General features: G+C 36.8%; 1 protein-coding gene across 3 annotated transcripts in view; it reads right to left on the bottom strand.

Moving 5' to 3' along the window:
* The window catches only part of LOC124389974 (WD repeat containing planar cell polarity effector), an 89,701-nt gene that overhangs the window by 47,140 nt on the left and 15,621 nt on the right, over positions 1-26,940 (bottom strand). For 2 of the 3 annotated variants that reach the window (XM_046855615.1, XM_046855617.1), the window contains exons 3-9: positions 17,722-17,801; positions 16,276-16,320; positions 14,750-14,800; positions 10,959-11,029; positions 10,330-10,389; positions 8,904-9,018; positions 1,615-1,754 (exon numbers count right to left, since the gene is read on the bottom strand). In XM_046855615.1, the coding sequence (XP_046711571.1) occupies positions 1,615-1,754; positions 8,904-9,018; positions 10,330-10,389; positions 10,959-11,029; positions 14,750-14,800; positions 16,276-16,320; positions 17,722-17,782 (543 nt within the window). In that variant the 5' untranslated portion in view covers positions 17,783-17,801. The remainder of the gene's footprint in view (positions 1-1,614; positions 1,755-8,903; positions 9,019-10,329; positions 10,390-10,958; positions 11,030-14,749; positions 14,801-16,275; positions 16,321-17,721; positions 17,802-26,940) is intronic. The other variant, XM_046855616.1, reaches the window with a different exon arrangement.

The following is a 26,940-nucleotide window of genomic DNA, read 5'->3' as shown; positions in this document are numbered from 1 at the left end:
TCCAAGATCATGAATTACTCCAACCATGTCCTGTGGTCTGATGAGATTAAGATAAACTTGTTGGACTCACATGGTGTCCAGCCCTGTTGAAAAGTACCAAGAAAATTGTCTTGCTACAGTCAAGCATGGTGGTGGGGCTGCATGAGTGCTGCTAAAACTGGGAAGCTGCGTTTTATTGAGAGAAACATGGATTCCAACATGTACTGTAAAAATCTGGAGCAGAACATAATGCCCTCTATTCAGAAACTAGGCTGAACATCATGTTTCCAAAATGAAAACGACCTCAAACACACTGCCAAGATGACAACTGCCTTGCTAAAGTATGTCTCCAGACATGAACCCTATTGAGCACCTGCGGGGCATCCTCAAAGCTGAATGTGGAGATGCACCATGCGTCTGACATCCAGCAGCTTCGTGATATCATTATGGAGGAGTGGAGGAGGATCCCAGCAACAACCTGTGCAGCTCTGGTGAATTCTATGCCCAGGAGGATCAATGCAGTGGAGATAACACTGGTGCTCACACAAAATACTGACACTTTAGACACAGTTTTGACATGTTCACTTAGGATGTACTCACTTTAGTGTCCAGCTGTTAAGAAAGTATTGGCTATAGAGTTATTTTCAGTATGCTAAGGACAGTAAAAATGTACTGCAATACAAGCTGCACATTGACCACTCTAAAATATATATAAACTTAATTTCTATAGAATTGTCCCTTGAGAAGATTTACTTAAATGGATTCTGAAATGTGTGTGTTTGTGTGTGTGTGTGTGTGTGTGTGTGTGTGTGTGTGTGTGTGTGTGTGTGTATATATATATATATATATATATATATATATATATATATATATATATATATATATATATATATAGATTCACACACACACACACACATACTGTATATATACATACTGTATATATACACACACACATACACACACATGCACACACACAAAGTATATTTGAGATATGAAGTTAAAAACTTTTAAGAATAAATAATTCAATAACATTTGCTTCAAGATAAGTTTTATTTTCCAAGGATAAAATATAAAAAATGCGTTAAAACGTCCATATTTTTGTAAACATTTTGCAATATTTTATGACTAAAAAAGAAAAAAACATTATACAATTTTATATTCTCATGAACAAGACTATCATGAGTTTTTAATTCTGTATCCAATCAGCAATCTTTCCAACCCTTTCACTGAAACTGGACTGTTGGTTATCTGTTATTTTTTTTATTTTAACTTGCTCATAAAGGTAGCTGCATTTTCTCTGCTCATTACTCCAAAAAAAAATCAGACTGAATGCCATTTTCTTAAGCTGTGTGAGTGTTATTATTGTTATTGTGTTTGTCAGGGCTTTCTGGCTCTAGAGAGCGCATTAAAGTACCCAACGGAGAGAAAAAATATATATATAAAAAATCAAAAATACACTCTGTGTGCTGGTAATTACTGCTCCGAGCTCGGTGGAAACGTCGTCATTGTGGCACTAATTAAAAGCAGTCAAGGCTTTTTCCCAAAAGTGCTAATGTACATGGGTTTGTGTGTGTGTGTGTGTGTGTGTGTGTGTGTGTGTGTGTGTGTGTGTGTGTGTGTGTGTGTGTGTGTTACCTTAATGTCAGCACCTGAGAGCTTCTCCAAACGGCGTGATGAAAGCTCAGGTGAACTCTGGTTCCGCCTACCAAAGTACACCTGACACACCTGGCTCTTTTCCACCAATGAGAGGAGGATAAAGCGCTCACCAATCACCGCTGTGGATTGGGGGAAAGAGGTGGCACAGGCAAGGGATCAAATTTGTGTCAATTTCTATAGTTTATAGATGATAAAAAATGTTATGTTTGTGGACACGTGAACATCACATTCCACATTTAATACACAATTTCTATTATAATAAGCTCCTCATTATAAGCACTCATATGGTAAGATGTGTTAGTAGATTTTGGAACGTGCTTGTGGAGATTTGGGCTCATTAAGACACAAGAGTTTTAGTAAAGTCAGATTCTGATGTAAGTGAGGTAAGAAGGCCTGGGTGCTCAATAGGGTTGAGGTTAGAGCTTTATAGCAGGCTATTCAAGATCTACCACTCCAACACTCCAACCCATGTGAAGCATATCTTCATGGAGCTGGCTTCGTGCACAGGAGCATTGTCATCGTCATATATATTATATATTATATATAATATTTCTATATTATGTATATATAGAGAGAGAATTTTACTGTTAATGCCACAGTTTCCATATACACATGCTTATGTTTACAATGGTTTCTGTTCCAGTTCTGTCTGCTCTGTATACCATTATTTTGTTGCCTGAGTGTGTTCACCTGTACTGTGTTTCATTCGGATTAATTTGGTTATACCATGTTGTGTCAATGTATTGCTGATGTCATGCATATTTTTTTTTAAGTATTCTCTAAATCCAGATTTTCCTGCTTTAGATACATATATGCTTTTATAAGTTTCCAATTATATACCACCTTCATTTCTTTTCGCTTTCCTGTGCTCTAATCCCCAATTTGGAGTCTTGAATTTCCCCCACCATCCATGCACGTACTGAGATTACACCAGTTTCTCACATCACAGACAGAAATGTATCCTACGTGGCTCTCTTGAGATTTTAGAAAGCAGGAATGAATAAAACTATTTCCTTTGCATATGAGGTATGCTCGGATCTCCTCAGTCGATCCATGTGTGTGTGTGTGTGTGTGAAAGAGACAGTGTATGGGCAGAAAAATGCAGAAATGCCCCAAGGCAGTATAGCTTTCATGCTAAAGGCAGAAAATTGCCCTGGATCGAGTTGAACCACCGGCTTAGCTCATGCTCTTATAGCAATTAAACCTCTCCTTGCTAAAAATTAATCGTTTTACAAATGCAATTAAAAAGGAAAGGGGAAAAATACGCGAAACATATCCTGCTTTAAATTGTGAATATAGCCGAACAGATTTACAGAACTTAATAGCAATTACAGACGGAATACGCACAGGTTCTGGTAAAAAATAATGCACCAAGGCATGATATCGCATGAAAACAGTGAGTAAAGACAGACATGTGTTAACCGGATAAGTAAAAAAAATACACAATTTTCCACTAACATTAAGTGTTTTCTGAAGTTCTATTTGTTGGCTAATGTAAGTACAGAACAAACACAGCTACCAGCACTGAACATTGCTAAAATCATCACCAGGACAAACATGTCTTAGGGTATATATTTAAGTGAATGCTGGACTTCAGTGATTTATAAAATATCCATTGACTTGTTTCTAAACGGTTTGATATGTTCCTCTGTGACAGGACAGGAACAAGAACATATTCTTTCTCTCTCTATTGAGCTCCACATGCCCCTGAGAGACTACTGATCCAGTCCTCTTCTGCTCTTCAGACCCACCCAATCCATCCTCATGCCCATCTTCTGGATGCCAGTCTAATAAATTGGTAACAACTCATTTACTGCTTAGTAGTGATGGGAAGACCGGATCATTTTAGTGACTTGGTTCTTTGAATCTCGTTCATCAAAATGAACGAATATTTTCTTGAGTCAGTTAGTTCATTTCGTTCCTTTGATCAAAAACTTTCAATAAGCAGATCCCCAAACACGTCTACATACACCAACCTTGACTGTAGTACCAATAATAGAAACATGACAATGCAGGTAAGGAAAAATTACGATAAACAGAATGAGTAGATCGCCTCTCATATCGTCTGGACGTATTGTTAGTTCTTTTGTCACGTGACTCCTATAATTATTGTAACAATAATGTCAGGATTCAGACCAAAAAAAAAAGAAAAATTAAGAAACACTTTTTGTAGCGTCGTATAACAATAATGTCAAGTTTTAGACCAAAAAACCCCCTGATCTATTGTATCTATTGCATTGCAATGACTCGGACCAGAGGACTCATGAGATGACCTAATCAATTCTGTATCGTGAACATAACCTACAGGGATTTTGCGATGCTTTGCTCATAGGCATCCAGTAGAAAAAGAATAAATCTCTCTTTGATCAGAATCAGAATTGAATGAAACTAGTTAAGTTTGGGAGAAGTTTAAATGTCATCCCTTTTAATGTTAACGACTTCAAATGGTTAAAGAAGATTCTCTAAAAAAATGTTTCCTGGATTGTTTGTCTCCTTAACGTGAGACCAAATATTGTCTACAGTGTAAAGACGATCTATTCAATCAATCTAATCAACCGACAATCTAATCAACTGACAATCTAATCAACCGAACAACGTCTACATTAAAGACAATCTATATTCTACAATATAATAATGATGCAACTGTTCTCAAAACACATCGTAGTGTGTTACAGTGCAACAAGACTTGTTGTTTTGTTGTAAAATTACATCTGATCATTGTTACATATATTATCCAGTATTTCAGAGCTTTCGTTGACTGAAAAATTTTGTATGTTCACAGTGTAGGATTTTTACTTTGCATACAATAAACAACAATCGAAGTTGTTTGTGTCATGTCTAATGTTTATAAAGAAAATGAATGAAAATGATTTATTTGGTCCATTTGGAGTTGCAGCACTGCTTCTTTCTTAGTAACATCATAGGCACACATTTGTATACATACATATTGTTCTATAAAAAAAAGCAGGTATGAGGTAGTAAGTAGAAAATGGACCTCTATATTTGGACACTGCATCATTTTCTACTTACTACTTCATACCTGCACTGTTTTATAGAACATAATATTCGATGTATTTAAGTCTGTCGTTTCTGAGAAACCGGAAATCAGACAAAAAGTTCTGCCCCATGTCAGAAAGCGTAACAGAACAGATTTACTCCTGATTTAAATTATATGAAGCTTTGTTAAAGAATAATAATAATAATAATAATAATAATAATAATAATGATAATTTAACACCTTCTGACCACTCAGGTCTGGCAATACAGCAGTGCTCCAAGTGCAGATGAACCTTTAATAAATCATTTTCATTCATTATCTTTATAAACTTTAGACATGACAATAACTCCTGAAGCCAATCGAAAAAGTCCCGAAGTCCAAAATGGCAAAATCAGAGGTTTGTCTAATTTTTTCCTGTGTTTGAGCATAGCGGTATTTTGGAAATAGCCTGCCGCTGCATTTTTTCGGTATTACTGCATGTGTACAAGACCGAGAAATATGTCCTTATTATTTTCTGATGCTGATTTCTAAGTTTCTTTGACTAACCCGTAACGCTGTTGCCAAGAAAAATAAAAAAGCACGAGTTTTGGAAACCTGTCTGTGCTTATATGATTTCTGTTGCAACTGGAGTTAGCGAGCTCTCCCTTCACCCAGACTCAACGCGTTACAACGGCTTGTATCTAAACAGTAGCCGACCAAGAAAGTCATTGTTCACTGTCTTCCTCCTTCCTTTCACAACTATTTTTCTCTGGAGTTTTTATTTTGTCATCGTCGTGCGTTTAAAAATCACCATTGGTGGAAGCTTCTCTCCCGATGCCGTGCAGCTCAGAACATAGGTGAAGTGCGTTTTTTCATGCCCGGTTGTTTTCAGCGTGACGAATAATTCGTTTTTTTGGTTTGAAGTTTGTGAAACCTGGAAAAACCCAGGAAAATCCATAAGTTAGCCGCTTCGTTGTTTAAGCCACAGGGTTCAAAGTGTGGGAAAAAAGTAGCGGCTTATAGTCCGGAAAATACGGTAAGTTAGAAAATGACAGAAACAGAGTGCATTAATAATGTACAGTAGTGTTTTTTTTTAAAACATACATCATCCTCAGGCACTTTACTCCTTATAAAAAGCGAAGAGAACGTTCTTATCAAGCGGAAATATGAACACAGGATGTAATATAATATATATAATGTAGAGATGTAATGAGTTATGTCGTGTCAGACTAATTACACAGTCAAATGAACTGCGTGGGGATTTTCTAGTGATGTGATTTAATTGCGCTGCTGCGTAAGTGGTTTATTCTTTCGAACTGAGTATTAAACGCTAAAAATAGCCATCACTCGTCAGGTTTTCTTACTTGCAAACACGGAAATGTCAATCACACATCGTAGACTATAGCAGTGTGTTTAGTCAGTGGTAAGCTCTGCCAAAATATGAGGGATTTCATGCTAATCCATTAACAAACCAATGTCCAACTTTGAAGCCTGGGGCTGGAAAACTGGCCTTCTTTATACATGTGTGTGTGTGAGTGTGTAATAGAGATGAGAACAGGTTTTGGCCCATGTGTGTAGCAGAAGACCGAGGCGTATTAGCGATCGGTGTCAGTCAGCTTGCTAGATCCACTTAGCGTCCTCCTCATTTTAAAACGTGTTGACGCTGCGGCCTAAGGAGCTTAACAGCGCTGTGTTTAATGCAATGACAGATAATGAATGCGACGAGAAATCACTTACAGCCTCGTCAGTCAGGAAAAGAAAGGCTGTACCGCAACTCTACGCTGTTTAGGATCACATTTCATTTATAAATTCGCCCATGAGGGAAGGATTAAATAAACAAAGGGTTTGCTGAATGCAAATGGTACGTGGGGTTCGAATCGATAGTTTTATGCCGCTTAAGTGATGAACATCAGCGACGGCATTCTCCAAACATCCTGTTATATATATATATATATATATATATATATATATATATATATATATATATATATATAAAATTTACAGACACTGCTGATGAATTTATGAATCCCATCAAAGACTGATTTTATTTAATGATTTATAAAATCAACAATTAGTAAACAGATGTTTGTTGCACCACCCGAAATATTGCCTCTTTAAAGTATAGATATGTAGATAGATAGTTATATAGTATAGATAGATAGATAGATAGATAGATAGATAGATAGATAGATAGATAGATAGATAGATAGATAGATAGATAGATAGATAGATAGATAGATAGATATTTAAAATATTTTGTTTTTAATGTGTATACAACTTTGCTCCATTCTCCATTCTGATTGTTCCAAAAGTCTTGATTAATTTACTATAATCTCAGTTTTAACAAATGTTTTTAGCTGTAAAATAAACCACTGTAATTACTGAACCTGCTCTACTACATTAATATTTCTAAAGTAACAAACTGATTAACTGGGATTTATATGGCAGATGCTAGTTTTTCTAGATGGTGATATATATTTAGCATTTATTATTTCAAAAGTTAAAGGTAAAGCTCTAACTATATTTCCTCAACAAATCTTCTACTTTTCGGCCTTTTCACAAGCTGCTTTTTGTGTGTTTTTTGGTAAATTTGCAAAAAGAGAAGGCTGGTGATGGAAAGACTGTTTATAGCTGCTATAATGTAATGCAATGAAGTAACGAAATGAACATTATATGTAAGAATAAACTGATCAAATGCAAACAGTGTCAATTTTCTTTCTTTAATTACTAATAATAATAATAACCCTAGAATTTTGTGGTATAGGGAGTTTTTCAGTAAGAGCACATAAATGTTTTCCTTCTTTTTAACTGACTAACAATTGTATTTATTAAAGAATAACAAACTATACAATTTTTTTTAAAAGACATTTGCAATTTTAATGGTTTCATGCCGCTTTATACAATATCGCAACTATAATCAGTCCTTCCCTTTCCAGCACTTCCACCTCCATGTTACACTGTTAGTGTGAAACAGTCTGGTAGCATCTTTTCTCTTCTCTTTTTTCCCAATTGTTTCCCTTCTTTTTTTTTTAGTCTTTCTTTCTTGCTTTTTCTTTCTCTCCTTCACTCACTTTTTCCTTCTCTCTTCATCAATGGCTTTAGCCTCTGTTTCTAGTTCTAATATGACATTTTGGAGTTAGCACCAGTGGCCAGAGATGGGACGCTTAAAAAATAAGCTCTTCACACAAGCCAAAAACGTGGCGAATGTGTTGAAATAAAACACAATGGCGTGAAATTGGTAACTGCAGAATAACTCACTCTGGTGTGCTGAATTATCAGAAAAAACAATACACGCAAAAGTGGTTACGGGAAACTCTGCTTTGCAAGGTACCTTAGTTCTGTATTATTCCTCTAGTAATCCAGTGAACATGAGCCAATTGTTCTTCACGTGTAATGACCGAGTTACTGCATTTAATCACGCCGCTGATCGCTGAACATCACCCCCACCATCGACCGATCCACCAAAATCTACCACAGGTGTACAATAAATCTGATAAGATCTATTCAGCCAAAATTTCACTGTGACTTTTGTCTTTATGTACAAACCAAGAGTTTGGCACGTTACTTACATTACGCGAATAACAGCCGTATTGCTGATCAATCTGTTATAGAAGAGCTGTTAATGTCCATTATAGAGTTAAAAGCTGTTGCCACTTTGGGATGGTGAGGGGTTGGGACTAATTGACTGGGGTGTGAAACTAATGAAACGAGTGACAGATGTGAAGACACCCCAGCTCCCCCTCCCCATACACACACACACACAAATTACTGTGGTAATTAGGGCCTCTGAGGACTTGAATGGGACTCTGTAGGGGTTGAACAGGGAGGGAAAGCAGTGAGACACAGAGAGCGAGAGAGAGAGAGAGAGAGAGAGAGAGAGAGAGAGAGAGAGAGGAGATGCTTGTCAGGCGTCTAGAGACCCACTAGAGACACTCAGCTATAAACAATAAGTGATATGAGAAAATAATTAGCAGATATGGGACAGTGTCCAAATCCAAACAAGGCAGGAAGTAACGCCACAGTCCCCAGAGAGTCAGCAATTAAAAGCAGAGGGAGCACTGTGTGTGTGTGTGTGTGTGTGTGTGTGTGTGTGTGAGTTCAGACTATTCCAACTTCCTTAGGGACTAACGGAAGATGTAGAGACAGAAGGTTGGTGACCTATGGGAGTGCACTGGGAATGCTGGGAAATCTGCAGTGTGTGTAATTAGTTTGTGTTTTCTTCAACAGTGTATGTGTGTGTGTGTATGTATATATACACACACACACACGCACACCTGTGTGCGTGACTCACCGTGACTGATGGTGTCAGCGGGTAGTCGTCCCACCAATGTTTTGTCGATGCCCACTCTCTCTAACTGAGATCCACTCAGAGTGAGGGTCACTAACACACCTGAGCTCAGCAGCATCTACACACACACACACACACACACACCAAAAAAAAAGTCTGCTCATGTAGTATTACACACACAATTATAAATGTGATTATTTACAAAAAAAAAGTTGAATTCATTACATTTTGAAATTATTTGAATATTCATGTTTGTACTTACTCCTGTTTTTGTCAAACAAATTGAGCAAAAAAGAGAGAAAATCTATACTTTATAGTATTTGTCTTTTAATGATAAAATTATAATAAAAAAAATTTTTTTACTTCCTAGAAGGACCAGGATCCAGAAAAACAAAAACTTTATTTTGGACATCCTCAATATGCTTCCCCCTCGACAACGTATTGGTCACTTTCTAAATATATATTTTATATAAATAAATAAAAGTATAGCACATCAACTAATAATTATAGAAATAATTCGTTTTGTACAGATACAAATTTGTTACAAAAAATGAAGCGGCACCATTCAAATGAAAACCGACGTTTAAAATCGATGCATCACGTCATTAACTTTTATCCCGATGCACCGATGAGAATCGCTGAATCTTACCATCAATATACCGAGCAGGCAAAACATTATAACATTATAAGCGGTGAAGTGAATAACACTGATTATCCCTTCATCATGGCACCTGTTAGTGGGTGGGATTTAATAGGCAGAAAGTGAAAATTTTTTTCTTAAAGTTGACGTGTTAGAAACAGATAAAATGGGCGAGCGTAAGGATTTGAGTTAGTTTGACAAATTGTGACGTCTAGACGTCTGGGTCAGAGCATTGGTCAGTATCTATCAAAAGTGCTCCAAGGAAGGAACAGTGGTGAAGCGGCGACAGGATCACGGGTGGCCAAGGCTCGTTGACGCACGTGGGGAGTGAAATCTGGTCCAACAGACGAACTCCTATAGTTCAATTTATTGAAGAAGTTAATGCTGTAGATGCTCAATGGGTCAGAACTGTTTTGGCAGCAAAAGGGGACCAACACAGTATTAGGCAGGTGGTCATTATGTTATGCCTGATCAATTTAATTGCATCAAGTGACTTCAAATCAGCATGGCTGCTCAAAGCACTAACAGTGAACAGAATGAGCACAGTGTCACACATTTGCTTTAAATTAAATCACCATACAGACTATTCACCACTATGTCCACTCTATTACACTGACTCTACAGTTTATTGTTGTAAAGGGAAAAAAAACACATCAGGCTAAAGCTTATAAAGTTTAGTTCCTCACGTGAAAAAATGGCATCATTTCCAGTTACTGTTGTGCTTCTGAGAGCAGTCGACTGCAGCAATTGTATAGGCCGCAATACCATGATGCATGCTGGGATACTCACCTGACAGCAATGCTTTGTCCTCCATTTGGTACAAACACAGGTATTAGACTGTAACAACTCCTGATGGAAGGAGAGAGAGAGAGAGAGAGAGAGAGAGAGAGAGAGAGATTATAGCAACAATGGCAATGTGTTTAGGGCAAAATGAAAGAGAGAGAGAGAGAGAGAGAGAGAGAGAGAGAGAGAGAGAGAGAGAGAGAGAGAGACAATAAAAGAAGGGAATGAGAGAAATGAGAGAAATTTGCTAATTCTGGTCCTCCTGCTCTGGGGTCTGAGGGCTTAGGCTTCATGTAGATGTTTCCAATTTCAGATTTTGTGAGGAGGCAAAAAAGTTACCCACAGTGCCACTGAACAAAGCTGCATCTGTGTGTGTGTGTGTGTGTGTGTGTGTGTGTGTGTGTGTGTGTGTGTGTGTGTGGAGGGTGGGGGCAAGAGGGGGCAACAGGGAGGGTGAACCTGCTCGAGGTCCTGTTGATCCCCCTCAAATATCCCCTGTGATGACAGAGAGACACCCACACCCAGGTGCTGAGAGAGAGAGAGAGAGAGAGAGAGAGAGAGAGAGGGGAGAGAGAGAATGCTGCAATTTGTTAATTAATCTGCAGTTATTGAGAAGGGGAAATGTAAACAAATACCTCCAGTTCCTTGAGGGCATCCCTCAACCTCTCTGGACGACGCTTACTCAGGAACCATGGGTAACCTCGTGCTGAGAGAGAGGGGGAGAGAGGGAGAAAGAGAGAGAGAGAGAGAGAGAGAGAGAGAGGGGAAGAATGAGAGAGGAAGGAAAAGAAAACCAGCACAGAAAATGTTTTGTTTATGAGAGGAAGCAGATTGGCGTGACCTGGAGTTTAAAGGTCGAAATGTCACCGAGGCAAATGAAGCTGAGCTGAAAGTTCCTTCAGCTAACGAATGAAATCAGGTGCGGTGAGATGCCGAGAAGGAAACGCAAGTTCCTCATGTGAACATTGTACAAAGCGTTATCACAGAATACGCTCAGAACTTCATGTTTTCAACAAGGGGAAACTTTTTAATTCCCTATAACACTACAGTGCTTTGTTGGGAAGTGCATGTTTGGGAAATTTTAAATAAATATTTCAGAAGAAGTATCTACACCTTCTACGGTTTTCTTTTCACAGCTGTAAGAACATTTCTCAACCTGTCAAATAAAAAAAAAAAACTAATTGTACTGCTGTATATTAGAATTCTAAACAATCCGGTATCAATTTTGCTTTCGGAACTCAGATACAAAAAGAAATCACAGGTTTACGAACAGACTAGTTTTTGTTAGTAGTATAGTAAACAGCTAACACACATGGACCAGTACCAGTACCAGGTTCTGTAAAATCCGAAGCTTCGCAGACAGAAAAGTTCTCGTTGACATGGCTTAAGGGAACGACCGTTTATAGCTGCTACAACGTCAGCAATAAAATTACAATATCATTTTCTGTATAATACTTTTAACAATGGAAATGAAAATTTCATGTGAAATTAATCCTGAGACAGCTTTACAATATAATAAATAAATAAAAAGATGCAAAACACACACGTATAATGAATTCATTCTAAATAAATCATTTAAAACCAAATTATAAATTATAAATAAGTACATTTGAATAAGTTTCTAAATTAGTATAAAAATATGAAAATGAAACAGTCATGTGAAGTTTGTCACAAGGCAGCTTTTTTTATCATTGAAAAATAAATAATGAATTATAAATAAATAATTCCCAAATAATTCATTGTAACATTTTAATTTAAGGATCAAAAAATTAGACAGCAATTAATAACTAATATCGGCATTTATAAGTGACAAGTTATTAAATTCCATACAATTACAAGCTATTTATAATATACACTATTTATTTAAGCTACACTTTATTTAAGCTATTTATATTGCACATACAAGCTATTAGTCCCTTTTAATTTGAGCTAATGATGTTATTGTTAGGGCAAAAACAAGTGTGAAGGAGCAATAACGCAAAAATAAGATGACGTCCATTAAGGATTTATAAATAGCTGGTAATGACATACAAATAATTAACTCGTCAATTAGAAATGCAGTTATTAGTGATTAATTACTGAGTAAATTCTGATCCCTAAAATATATTTTTTTCAAATTCATAAATTAGTCCCTACAAGTTAATTACTAATACCTGACAGGAACTTCAACAATTATTATAACACTAAATCAAAGTTTTTTTACTATAAAGGGCTAAAAAATCAAACTCAAAAATAAATGTTGCATTACACCAAACAATGGATTAAAATAAAAGTTGCCACAGTTCTTTTCATAATATTTAAAAATAAATAAAACAGAAAACATGATGTCATCTGCATAACTAACGCAGCATTATTTTTCAAAAGGTCTAATTTAGTGAAACTTATAGTAGCACGTGAAACAATCCAATTTATTATAAAATAGAGTTTATGGCATAATATAGCTTTTCAGCGAACTTTAATGAGAGACATGAAGCTGGTCCTTATTTTTCAACTTTGGGAATCTCTGCTTTAAATAAATACGAAAAAATTACATTATACAATTAATAAAAGAATAAAACTGGAATAAGTGGCATACAGAGGTGGTATAAAGAGAACACTGAAACAAAACACTGTACTGTTCAATGAAAACAACTAAAACGACTTGTCTTTATCCTTCACAAAAGCAGAGGAGATCCAGAGAGCGTGAAAACACTAAACCACTTCAAAGGAAAAGAGCGATTAGCACACAGGCCCTCTGATGGCACACCATGTACTTTAGGTACTCTGTAGACTTAATATGCTTTATTAACTAATAACCTACCGGAGGTAAGAAACGCCATCACCCCCAACACGCTGGAGAGTTATTCAATCATCTTTGTGCGCCTCGAGGGGAAGAACTCAAAGTTACCGTAAAATATTAAAACACGCTGGTGTAAAATGTGCTGTCACACTCGTGAAAACCTCATCCGCCTCCCACGAAACACACACGCAGAGTTAATTGAATTTCTGCGCTCATGTGTTTGTATTAACAGGTTAACGTGAGCCGAGCCGAGGTTGAGAGGGTTCTTTTTGGAAATTTGCCCTTAAAGGATTCCAATTTGAGCTTGTGTGCGTGTGTGTGTGCGTGTGTGTGTGTGTGTGTGTGTGTGTGTGTGTGTGTGTGCTCCATTAAGAAACAGACCCCCGTCCTTAAAAAGAGATTCATAAATACATGAATATTAATGAAGGAGCGATAGAGAGAGAGAGGAATGGTGTGTTAAGGATGAGTGTGTCTCTCCTGATAAGGGACATTTTTTTTGTCCCTCTGAAGTCTATGAGGATTATTTATTTATTTACTATTCCTATTTTATTGGGTGATAGATCTGTTATGACTTTACACATGCAGTGTGATTGTGTGTGTGTGTGTATATATATATATATATATATATATATTTTTTTTTTTTTTTTTTTATGTATATATAAATATATATCATATATATTTTTTATTATAATTTTTTAAATGTATATATATATATATATATATATATATATATATATATATATATATATATATATATATATATATATATATATATATATTTCAAATCTTGTTGCTGTCTTTAACAAACTACATTATTAAGGAGTAAGTTTATTATTATTTCCTACATACCACTGATATATTTCAGCTTTCTAGATTTCAAAAAAGAAAAGAAAATGGCACACAAACCTCAGATGGTACAGTATTTTTTTTTTTCCCAAGCTATTTATTAATCAGCAGCTCCCACATTTATTTTACTTTCTGTTTTTTGTTTTGCATTGGCCTAATGATCATGTAATAAATTCAGAATTTAAAAAGCCTTGTTCTATTCAGTGAATTGACTTTTCCACGGTAGCTAAATATTTTGTACGTGTTGCTGAAAAAACTGAAAATTGTCATTGTCAGGTACGGTCTGTTATCTAAGGGTCAAATATTAAAAATGCTACAACCAAGCCATAAATTCGGGCACTTTTGTAGAATGAATGTATGAAACACCATTTGAGATTGAATTAGAAAATCCTGACTATTGAATGATATGTAACATTACTAAAAACATTTTTTAAAACCACTTACATTTGCACCATTAGCTGGCGCCATAGAAGCTGCTGCATCCATGAGCGCCACCATCTTGGGAGACGTACTATTAAGTCAGTATTAGATATTTACCCAAAATAACTAAATAAAGGGCATGTACTTTCTGAGGAAATTCATGAAAAACTTTCAGAAGCATGTTTTGTCTTGTGTTGAAATACAAGCAGATCATAAACGTTTGAGAACAAAAGTATTTTGTTTTGCATTGCGTTTTTGTCCCTGTCTGTACTTTTTTTGAGATTTGATTGGACAGGGCTGATGTGTGGCCAGTTTATGAATATTTACGTAAACTACAAGTCAAACAAACAGAGATATAATTATATAAATTAAAGCACTCACTTTCAGCAAAATGCTGCTTCTCACTGTAGTAATGCTGATCTGCAGGAAAGACTAAGCAGAAAGAGAGAGAGAGAGAGAGAGAGAGAGAGAGAGAGACAGAGAGACAGAGACAGAGACAGAGAGAGATGTCAAAAACCCAATCAGACTTTGCTTCTTCAGCTAAAATGAGACGCGTGTCAAAATGTAAACAATCTGCAGTTTTGTTTTGTGTTAAAACTCATGTAGAATTGACACGAAGCTGATGAGTCGATTCAGGAATTTTAGATGCTGAAACACTAATGTGCAGTGCAGGATGGGTTTTACAGGACCTCAGTTTTATCCTCATGGACCTATGACCTTTCTCAGCTGGAGATCTGGTCCAAACGTGCACACGCAAACATACAAATGCTGACAACACCTCACTCTCTGCATCATGGTAGAGCTGCTGCGCCCTCTGGTGGAGATACATCGTGGAAGCAGACTTGAACCACAGACACACTCTCGGGTGTACAAATAATGAAATGTTTAGGGTTTATATAATTTAGATCATATAGAGAGCATGCAGTAAATGAGGGACTGTAGCTTATATGTGGCTTTACTGCAGTTTGCTCACCTTTCAATAATTTAAGAAGATCAGAATATCAACACGGATCAAAAACAAAAAGACTATGATGAGAAAAAGGCAGAAACACAATCTGTGCTGTGAGGGAAAGAAAAAGAGAGTGAGAGAGAGTGAGCAAAAGAGAAAGAGAGAGAGAGAGAGAATGCTGAACGAGTAAGTCAGGAAGTGAGTGAAAAGGTACGTTAATAGAGGCAGAGAGAGAGAGAGAGAGAGAGAGAGAGAAGAGAGAGAGAGAGAGTGAGAGAGAGAGAGAGAGAGAGAGAAAGAAAGAGTGAGAGAGAGAAACTGAATGAGTAGGTCAGAAAGTGGGTGAAAGAGTGAGTTGAGAGAGAGAGAGAGAGAGAGAGAGAGAGAGAGAGAGAGAGAGAGAGAGTGAGAGAGAGAGAATGCTGAATGAGTAAGTCAGGAAGTGAGTGAAAAGGTAAGGTAATAGAGGCAGAGAGAGAGAGAGAAAGAGCAAGAGAGAGAAACTGAATGAGTACATCAGAAAGTGGGTGAACGAGTGAGGAGAGAGAGAGCGAGCAAGAGAGACAGAGAGAAATAAACTGAGTGAGTCAAGAAGTGAGAAAGAAAGAAAGAGTAAGGTAATAGAGAGAGCGCAAGAGGGAGAGAGAGAGAGAGAGAGAGAGAGAGAGAGAGAGAGAGAGACTAAGTGAATGAGAAAGTCAGCAAGTAAGGGAAAAGTGAATGAGAAAGAGTGAGAGAACGATGAGAGAAAGACTCAGTGATGAAATGAGAGGGTCAGCAGGTGAGGGAAAGAGTGAGTGAAAGTGAGACAGAGTGAGAGAGTCAGAGTAAGTATAAGAGTGCTTAATTGTGATAGATAGAGAGAGAGAGAGAGAGAGAGAGAGAGAGAGAGAGAGAGAGAGAGAGAGACAACAGGAGGAGGAATGAGGGAATAATAGAGCGAATGCTACACACTTACCAGGTTCTCCCTTCTCATAATATTGGAATGTACCGACATCCGTATCTGTAAAAGGCAAAGAAGAAAAAGAGAGTGAAAAAGAGTGAAAGAGACATAATGATAAAAGTGTAATGACAAGACTGAATAATCAGTATCAGACACACAAGTGGCCGAGGGAGAAGAAAACAAAAAACTCTCTCTCTCGATCTTCTTCACCTTTTACGCCTCCATACACCTACAACATTTTAGATTTTTTTCTTTTTTTTGTACATTTATTCGGTACTGATTCTGGTCCTGGTTTTAAAGCTCTCATAAGGAATTGATGAGTGTATTATACATTTACACTCACGTCAGAACCTTTTACACTTACACAGCAAAATTCACAGCCAGGATGCACTATGCAAGAAAATGTGTGAAATGTAAACACTGTGCTACTGTGAAATTAATAAACACATAGAAATCAAATAAAAATAGAGTTAAATCAATAATTAGTTAAATAAATACATATACGAGCAAACTAACTAACAGAAAAATAGAACGAAACAGAGAAAAAAACATTATATGTAGAAAAGAAAGAAAAAGAAGAGAAAAGAAAAGAAGACAATTTGAACATAGAAAAATCATGGAATAAAATAATAATAATAAATAAGTGAGAATAAAATAAAAATTAAATATAAAAAAGAAATGAACACAATAAAACAAAAAAACAAGAAAAATAATTAAAATATTAAATAAAAAGAGATAAAGAATAAGGACTGGTGATTAGTGGGAACTGGTTCTGGCCCGAGGTTCGGCACGGTTTAATCCTGCAGCAACAATGAAAAACAAGAGAAAAGCACTGGGTATGTTGTGTGTGAGGTTTTACAGCTACATAACACTCTATAAACAAGTGCATAAACACTAAACTGCCTGAAAACTGCAGAACACAATCAAATAAAACAGACCTAAATATAACAAAATAAAAATAGTACAGAAAATACTAATATATTATTAAAATAATAATAAATGAATAAATAAATGAGCACAGATTAAAGAAAGAAAGTTAAAGAAAACATTAGAGAATGGAGATCAATTGAGGAGGAAACTAAAAATTAAATAAACCAAATAAAAAACGGAATAAACATAAATAAATGGAAAGGAAACACAAACACAACAGAACAAAAATGAATTAAACAAAACAGAATTAGAAAAATATATATTTGTATAAGATAAAAACATACAAGCAGTCAGAAACGTGGAACAGATTTAAAAATAAATACGACAATAAAAGAAAGAAATTAAGAGAATAAAACGTAATAAATTAATATTCAAAAAATTATTTGAATACAAATAAAATGTAACAGAAAACAAAAAAATTATATATACTAAAAGGAACTGAATAGAAAACAAAACTACATAAAACTAATAAAACTCCAAAACTGAGGAGTGTGTGTGTGTGTGTGTGTGTGTGTGTGTGTGTGTGTGTACCTTGCACATTCAGACTGCTCCTTGAGGACCACAGGGTTAGCTCAGCTAAGCAGAACGCCATCAGATGATACAGAATCCTTCTGAAGAGAGAGTGGGAGAGAGAGAGAGAGAGAGAGAGAGAGAGAGAGAGAGAGAGAGAGAGAAAGAAAGAGATGTTGGAAAGAAGAAAAAAACAATATAAACAATGAGAGAACAAGAAGGAAGAGAGAGACAGTAAGAGTGAGAAAGCGAGAGAGAGAGAGAGAGAGAGAGAGAGAGAGAGAGAAAGAAAAGAAAAGAGAGTAGAAAAGACAGCTTAAGAGAGAACATAAGAGAGTGAGAAAGAAACAGCAAGAAAGAGAGAAAAGAGAAAGAGAGAGAGAGGAGTGAGAGAGAAAGCAAGAAACTATAAAGAGAGAATAAGAAAGCAGGGGAGAGCAAGAAACTATAAGAGGAAAGAAAAGAAAAAGAGAGATAAAAAGACAGTAAGAAAGAGAGAGAGAGAGCGAGAGAGCGAGAGAGAGAGAGAGAGAGAGAGAGAGAGAGAGAGAGATCTTCCTCAGAGAGACCACTTATAGTGTTTTAGGTCTGAAACCTGCAGGTGCACTTGACTACTCTGACCCCAGGGTGGTGTGTGGGTGTGTGGGTGTGGGGTGTGTGTGGGTGTGTGGGTGTGTGTGGGGTGTGTGGGGGCAGTTTATGGGGTTACAGAGTGAGAGACGGTCCTCATTTCCTCTTATAGAAAATCTCTCCTGACCTTTTAATTTCTGGGTGACACCTCGCTTGATTCAATTTGCCCTGTATTCTCTCGCTTCCACCACCTTTTAAATCACAGCAAGCGGTGGTTGATTGCGTTGACGCTTGCGGTAGACGGCGATTAAAACCGAGGGGCAGGAGGAAAAAGGTGCGTCCGGTGAACGCGAGATGATAAACCTAATCTGGACCTGATTAAACACATGAGGGAAAAAAAAAAGAAAGAGAAAGAAGAAAGAGTAAGGAAGTCTGAAAGTACAAGAGACTGGCTAGCATGCTAATGTGGAGGGAGAGGAGGAGAGGCAGAGGGTGATGTAAGGTGATAGATTAGAAAAAGGTAAAAGGGAAATGAAAGGAGAAGGATCGAGTGTTGAACAGGTTGAAGTTGATAACGACTCGATTTGGCCAGACTTTAATTACGTTAGCGTTTGCGTTGGAGCGCGAGGACGGAAGACAGACCGGTCCTCTTTCAAAAAAAAAAAAAAAAAGGGTTCATTAAATCTGAGATTTATATTCAGATTTGTAACACAAGTGTCCTTCAAGGTCGTTTCCAGACAAAGTACGGCAAAGACTCCGAATAATATTCGAAAATATATACGAAAGTGTGTTACTTTCACACAAACACCTTCTCCGAAGTGTGTTGTCTTGCATACACAGTCAATTTTGCTTTTACAAATGCAACCAAATGGACAAAAGTATTGGCACGCTTGACCTTTCCAGCCATAGCCATAGTTTACACGTTCAAAAGTCGGCACTGGTTTTACGCCTTCGTTCAACAAGAAACTTCACCACACACTGTTCCATGCACTTACAATGTTGTCTGCCATTTTGATTAAGGATCTTTGAATTGGCGCCACCTATCAGTAATAGCACACACTAGCAACTTGATACGGCGCTAGCATCAATTTTTTATTTTTAACTGGAAAGGCGCTTGTAACATGAAATTTCCCTTCACATGAACCAGGAGCCCTAAACCTGTTCCAGCATGACAATTCCCGAGTGCAGCCAGCTCCATGAAGATCCGCTTTACATGGGTTGTGGTGGAAGATCTCCTGCTACAGAGTTCTGAGCTCAACCCTATTAGCGGTTAAGGCATTAGACTTTGGAGCCAAATCTCAGCCGCACTGCTCAGTCGTATGAATGAGATCAATGTAAGTGAATACCTTTGGGATGAATGTGAACGCAGACTGTTCCTCAGGCCAGATCACTACCTGAACTCCAAAATCTAGTGAAACATCTTCCCGGAAAAGTGGAGGTTTTTATAAAAAGGAAACGAGGACTAAATGTGGAATGGGATGTTTAAAAAGCAACAGTTTAAACGTTACCTTAAACAGTATACGTGTTTATGAGGTAATGGTAATGGAAAGTGAGCGAGGGGTTGATAAAGTAAACATGCGAGAACTCTGAACCCTCCTCCGCTTTCTTCAGGCTAATTTCAGAAGGATGAGCGCCGGGTGTCGTGTGTCGCTAAACCCTGCGGCGTCGCACTTCAAAAAGCGACAACTCGCAATAATTCACTTTGGGTTGTTTTTGTTTTTTATATATATAGTTTAATTAACCTTTTTTTCTGTCCTGGAAACTAATTGTGAAGACGTGAACGTGAGCCAAAAGAAAACACACTCTTACTCTCTCACTCAAGACATTGTTCATCCAGACATCATGGTTTTCCCTTACACACACACACACACACACACACACACACACACACACACACACACACACACACACACATACACACACATACACACACACACACACTTAATGTCTGTCTTTCTCACAAACACACACTGAAAGAGAACAGACTTGTCAGGACCAGATGACGTGCTGCTGCACTGAAACACTCGTGTTTTCACCCCGAGCACACGCTAATTACACCTTTCTCTCTTCAAGCTCACAGACAGACTGTCTCAAAGAGATGACCTTGGCACAAGAGAGAGAGAAAACCTGGACGTACACACACACACACACACACACACACACACACACACACACACACACACACCTATAAATATGTTTTGTTTTTTTCATTACTCCTGAAATTGTGAAAATGTACAAACTCTGTTTCTGTTAGTTTTATCAGATCTTATCATTTTCCTTCATTCTTTTTCCCTTCTTTTCTTTTTATTTTTTTTCTTTATTTCCTGTGTATCCCTTTCTTCCTCTATCTATTTCTTTCTTGCGTTCTTTCCAGCCTTTTGCTTTCTCTCCTTTTCCTTTTTGCTTCTTTCTAACTTTCCTTTCTTACTTTTACTCTTTTTCCTTCTTTCTTTATCTTTTACTCTTTTTCATGTTATTTCTTTGTGCCTTTTTGCTTTCTTTCCTCTTTCATTCATTCATTCTTTCTCTCTCATTTCTCTATTTCTTTCTTTCTTTTTCCAGCCTTCACTTTTGCTCTCTTTACCTCCTTCTTTCTCTTTTTCTTCCTTTCTTTCCCTCTTCCATTCTTGCTTTTGCTCCCTTTTTTGGTTTGTCTATACACCTCTATCTATCCATCTATCTCTAGATATTTGCCTTTCTTTATCTCTATGCATAGAGTACTTACCCATATTTCTTTTTGTCATCCGTCCATTCCTCTATCTATCCCTCTATCCAGCCATCTATTTATCTAATCTAACCTTTATCCATCTCTATATATTTACTTATCTACCATCATTCATAAAGTACCTACCTATATTTTTATCTGTCATCCATCCATTCTTCCTATCATTCTTTAATCTATCTATCAAGCTTTACATATCAATCTACAAATGTATCTATCTACATATTCATCCATCCATCCATCCATCCACTCACCCATCTAGACATCCATTCATCCATTAATTCATCTATCAATCCATCCATCTAGCCATCAATCCATGTAGCCATCAATCCAGCTATCTATTCATCTAGCAATCAATCCATTCATCTAACCATCAATCCATCCATCTAGCAATCAATCCATCCATCTAGCCATCAATCAATCCATCCATTCATCTAGCAATCAATCAATCCATCTAGCCATCAATCCATCCATCCATGCATCTAGCCATCAATCCATCTATCTAGCCAACAATCCGTCCATCTAGCCATCAATCCATCCTCCATCCATCTAGCCATCGATCTATCTATCTAGCCAACAATCCATCCATCTAGCCATCAATCCATCCTCCATCCATCTAGCCATCGATCTATCTATCTAGCCAACAATCCATCCATCTAGCCATCAATCCATCAATCTAGCCATCAATCCATCCATCTAGCCATCAATCCATCAATCTAGCCATCAATCCATGTAGCCATCAATCCATCCATCTAGCCATCAATCTATCAATCTAGCCATCAATCCATCCATCTAGCCAACAAGCCATCCATCTAGCCAACAAGCCATCCATCTAGCCATCAATCCATGTAGCCATCAATCCATCCATCTAGCCATCACTCCATGCTTGAGGGCATTCTTGCATTTCTCTTGCTTCTTTGTTTCTCTCCTTCTGCTTATTTCTTTATTTTCACACTGCTGTATGACTACCAAGGTGTTTTTCCTATTCACTTTCAGTCCCTCAATCCCTCTTTCCCCAATTTTATCTTTAGGCTCTGCAAACTTTTAAACATGACCAAAAATTCTTGACAGTTTTTCTTACTTTTTGTGGATTGTTTATTAATTTACTCAGTTAAGGCGGACACTCAGACACCGAGGCGCTAATGATAAACGTTTCTCAATTTTTTCAACTCGTTTCAGGAGAAATTGGGTTTTTCTTCATGTTTAAAAGAGAAGGAGGGGGGAGACGCTGACTCATCCTTAAAGCTTCTGGAGGGGAAAGAAAAAAAAAAACAGATGAAAGGATCCTCTTATGTCAGGAAAGTTGTTAGGAGCAGGTGCTGCTGCTGCTAGCGCTTTTTCGCCCTGCCGTTTTTCATTCGGCCATTTTTATTCCTGTGGTGAAGGAGGGTTTTTTTTAACATGGGGAAGAGTAAAGAAGATAGAAGAGAGGCAAAAATTTTGTCTCAGGTTTTCTCTCATTTTATTTAGACATCCAGGCGGCCAGGCCATGGTTACAGATAAGACTTAGCATGCTCAGCAACGCTAGTGTGTTAGCATCTTCGGCGCTAACTGGCCTGTCACGCTAACTGGCCTGAAAGGTGAAGAGAGCTGCTGTTCTGCTGCAGACGCAATTTAACTGCCCGGATTTCGCTTCTTTTCCACAGACATCAGCGGTTTGTTCCTAATGGACAGATGGACTGCAGGATGGACAGATGAGAAAAAAAAAACAGACAGATAGACAGAATCTGCAGTCGATTTTTTTGCTGCTATAAACCAAGTGCACTCTTTTTTTTTCTTTCCAATATTCCTTCAAGTTTTTCTCTCCCCATTACAACTTTTCTTTCTTTTTTCTCATTCCTTCTGTCCCTTTATTTCTCTTTTCACACTTTCATTTCACTTTTTTTTTACAGCTTCTTTCGTTCTCTTTTTTACATTTACTCTATTATTTTATCTCTGCTCTTCCTTTATCTCCACTCTTCCTTCCCCCCACTCTTCTTTTTCTTGTCATTTTTTCCTTCTGTCCTTTCTTTCCCTCATTCTTTTCCTTTTTTTAATTAATAAATTAAGTCACTACTTCATTTATTTATTCATTATAAATTTTTCCATTTCCTTTTTTTTCGCTTACACTTTTTCCTGATTTGCGTCATCTTTCTTGCTTTCCCTCCATCTTCTGTTTTTCTCTTCTATTCTATAATTTTTTTCTTATTTTGCTCTTTTTTAATTGTCTTCATACCTTTATTTCTCTTTCTCAATTTATATTATTTTCTTTGTTTAAATTAATTAATTCATTCTTTCTTGCCTTTCACGTGTCTCTGAGACAGAGTGTATCAGTCTTCACCCGGTTCATAAGTGTAGGAAAGAGAGACGTGGCTGGAGGGAGGGAATTTATAGAAACGAGTAAATTGAGGAGAAGACAGAGGGAAAGAAGGACAATCCTTCCAGGAATAAACCGAACACTAAAAGATTTATTTAGGAAAAGAGAGAGAATGCAGTTTATTTTCCCAATTGTTTTATTTTTATTTATTTGTTTCTCTTCTTCTGTCTATTCTCTTTCATTTATTCACTTTTATTTCATTTTATCAGTCTTCATTTACTCACCTTTTATTTACTTACTTTCTCACTTGTTTAGCTTGTGGTTATCATCTTTTATTTTACTTTCTATCCCTCCTTTTTCCTATCATTCTCTTTCTTCCTTTCTCTCTATTTCTGTCTTTCCCTTTTACTGTCCTTTTTAATTCTCATTCTTTCTCTCTTTCCATATTTCTGCCTAATACTTTCTTTCTCCTTTTTCCTATTATTCTTTCTTCCTTTCTCTCTCTATTTCTTTTAACTTTTTGTCCTTTTTATTCTCTTTCTCTCGTATTTCTGCCTTTCAGTTTCTTTCTCTTCTTTTCCCTATCATTCTCTTTCTTCCTTTCTTTCTCTGTCTATTTCTGCCTTTCACTTTTTGTCCTTTTTCATTCTCTTTCTCTCTATTACTGCTTTTACTTTCTTTCTTTCTTTCTTTCTTTTTGTGTCACATTATTTCTGCCTTTCACTTTCTTTTTTTCTCTTTCTATTGTCTGCTTTCACTTTCTTTCTATTTCTTTTGTTATTTCTGCCTTTTACTTTCTTTCTTTCTTTCTGTCTTACATTTTTTCTGTCTTTTGCTTTCTGTCCCTCCGTCTTTCCCGCTTTACTTCTAAAACAATTAGAAACCCATCAGTGCTCATCAGCACACAACCTTCCAATCAGAAGTCCATCATGTTGAGATTTTATCTCATTATCTGATTGTAAAAAAAAAAAAAAAAAAAAGCAATTATGGGCCTTTTGCTGTTCAGAATCTCACTTAAACACTTGATGTTGATTGGATGTGTGTTGTGACAATAAAAAAAAACACACTATCTTTTAGATTCAATAAAAAAAAGTATGATATCTTTCAAATTGTTCCACATAAACTGACTTATAAAAAAATAAAAAACACTACACATTTTGTCAGTAAAATTGACACAAAAAACCTGACAATGTTAAAAATGTTACACAATTTACACACTGTATGAATTAATAGCGCTGTGTAATATGATAATATAAAGGTGTCATAATATGGATATCACTTTGTTTTTGATTTAGTTTAAAATGACCCCATTCTGTTTATTTAATGAAACAAATATATATATATATATATATATATATATATATATATATATATATATATATATATATATATATATACAAATACAAATCGATTTGTTTTTTTATAGATTTTCAATAAACATCAAACTTTCAATAAAAATATAACCAACATATTTGAATAAAATTGGTAAAACTTAATTCCAATTCAAATAAAAATGTGTAAATACTCTCGAAAAGACACGCGTTTGTGACTCTACAACTCGAAAAAAACAGTAGAATGCAAAAAAACTCAACTATTCACGTGAAGTTTGAAGGATACCTACAACTACGCATTTCCGTAATGATGAGCGCTGAGGATGTTTCGAATTTTGCAAACAGAATTTTTTATCGTGTCTTCAATAACGCATTAATTTAAAGTGTTGAGATTCAATGTGGACGCCATCATACACACACACACACCCGAACAAAGAAAAAGCCCCAAAAGCGCCGTTACACAATCTCCTCTTCCCCGCGGTTAAAAATCTTCCTGTACTCCGAGGCAATAGAGACTTCAAGCATTAGAGGACGAGTTCAGAAAACGGGAAACAGACAGGTAAAGATGGAGTCAAGTGTTACAGACAATGCATGGAAGAGCCGTCATGTGGGACATGACAGTGGTTTTGAAAGGGTTGGGGGACAGACTGGCGCCAGTGAACACAGACACCCACCCACACACAGATACACACACTGTGAGGTTCTTCATTCAAAGTCAGAATGTGAAGGCGAATGAGAGACATGCAGAAGCGAATGAGGTAAAGGTAATACTATTCAAGAGGGGAAACAGCTACAAGCTACAGTTCGTGTGTGTGTGTGTGTGTGTGTGTGTGTGTGTGTGTGTGTGTGTGTGTGTGTCTGTGAGACATGTCAATCAGAGGCAAAAATGAAGTTGGTCATTGTGTAGTGAGAATGATGTGTCCACAGGGCCTGTCTGCCTGTCGAACGGCAGGACAGGAGCGCTGAAAGGAGGAGTGCTGAAAAAAGAGAAGTTAAAGCGAGCTTGAAAAGGAAGAATCCACTTCGAGATTTGACGTGGGACAAGAGAAAAAGGGGCCACGCAGAGTTTACGGGTTGAAAAGTTCACACAGCGAAGCGGAAGAACGTAAAGTCGGCATGGGAGAGAGCAAAGGAGGAGAAGTGAGGTGCAGAGAACATTCACTTCGTGTCTCTGAGACAGAGTGTCTTTGAGTCTTCACCCGGTTCATAAGTGTAGGAAAGAGAGATCTGGCTGGAGGGAGGGAATTCAGAGTAATGAGTAAATTGAGGAGAAAACAGAGGGAAAGAGAGAAAATGCAGGTTCTGTTGACGGGATTTTTTTTCGCCCATATCGCTTCGTCTTATTTCTTTTGTTCTCTTCTTCTGTCTATCCTCTTTCGTTTATTCACTTTTATTTAATTTCCTCTATTCATCAGTTTCTCACCTCTTATTTACTCACTCTCACTTGTTTAGCTTGTGTTTATCATCTATTTCCATTTCACTTTCTTTCTCTCCTTTTTCCTATCCTTCTCTTTCTTCCTTTCTCTCCCTATTTCTGCCTTTTACTTTCTTTTTTCTCTCCCGATTTCTGACTTTCACTTTCTTTCTTTTCTTTCATTATTTCTGCCTTTGATTTTCTTTTTTTCTCTCTTTATTTTTGCCTTTCCTTTTTCTTTTTCTCTCTATTTCTGCCTTTCACTTCCTTCCTTCCTTCTTTTCCTACTTTCTTTCTTTCGGTTTTGTTATTTCTGCCTGTGACTTTCTTTTTCTCTCTCCCTATTTCTGCCTTTCACTTTCTCTTTTTCTATCATTCTCTTTCTCTCTTTCTCTACCTATTTCTGTCTTTCATTTTCTTTCTTTTGTTTCGTTATTTCTGCCTTTTACTTTCTTTTTCTCCGGATTCCTGAATTTCACTTTCTTTCTTTCTTCCTTTCTCTCTCTATTTCTTTTAACTTTTTGTCCTTTTTCATTTTCTTTCTCTCTCCTTATGTCTGCCTTTTACTTTCTTTCTCTGCTTTTCCTATCATTCTCTTTCTTCCTTTCTCTCTCTCTCTCTCTATTTCTGCCTTTCACTTTTTTTTGTCCTTTTTCATTCTCTTTCTCTTTCCCTGTTTCTGCCTTTTACTGTCTTTCTTTATTTCTTTCTTTTGTGTCACATTAGTTCTGCCTTTCACTTTCTTTTTTCTCTTTCTATTTCTCCTTTTACTTTCTTTCTCTTTTTCTATCATTCTCTTTCTTCTTTTCTCCACCTATTTCTGTCTTTCACTTTCTTTTGTTTCATTATTTCTGCCTTTGACTTTCTTCTCTCTCTCTCTCTCTCTCTCTCTCTCTCTCTCTCTCTC

Source organism: Silurus meridionalis, chromosome 8 (assembly GCF_014805685.1).
Source record: "Silurus meridionalis isolate SWU-2019-XX chromosome 8, ASM1480568v1, whole genome shotgun sequence".
NCBI classification, from domain to species: Eukaryota; Metazoa; Chordata; class Actinopteri; order Siluriformes; family Siluridae; genus Silurus; species Silurus meridionalis.
Note: the sequence above shows the minus strand (reverse complement) of the source record. Positions and strands in the feature narration are given on the sequence as shown.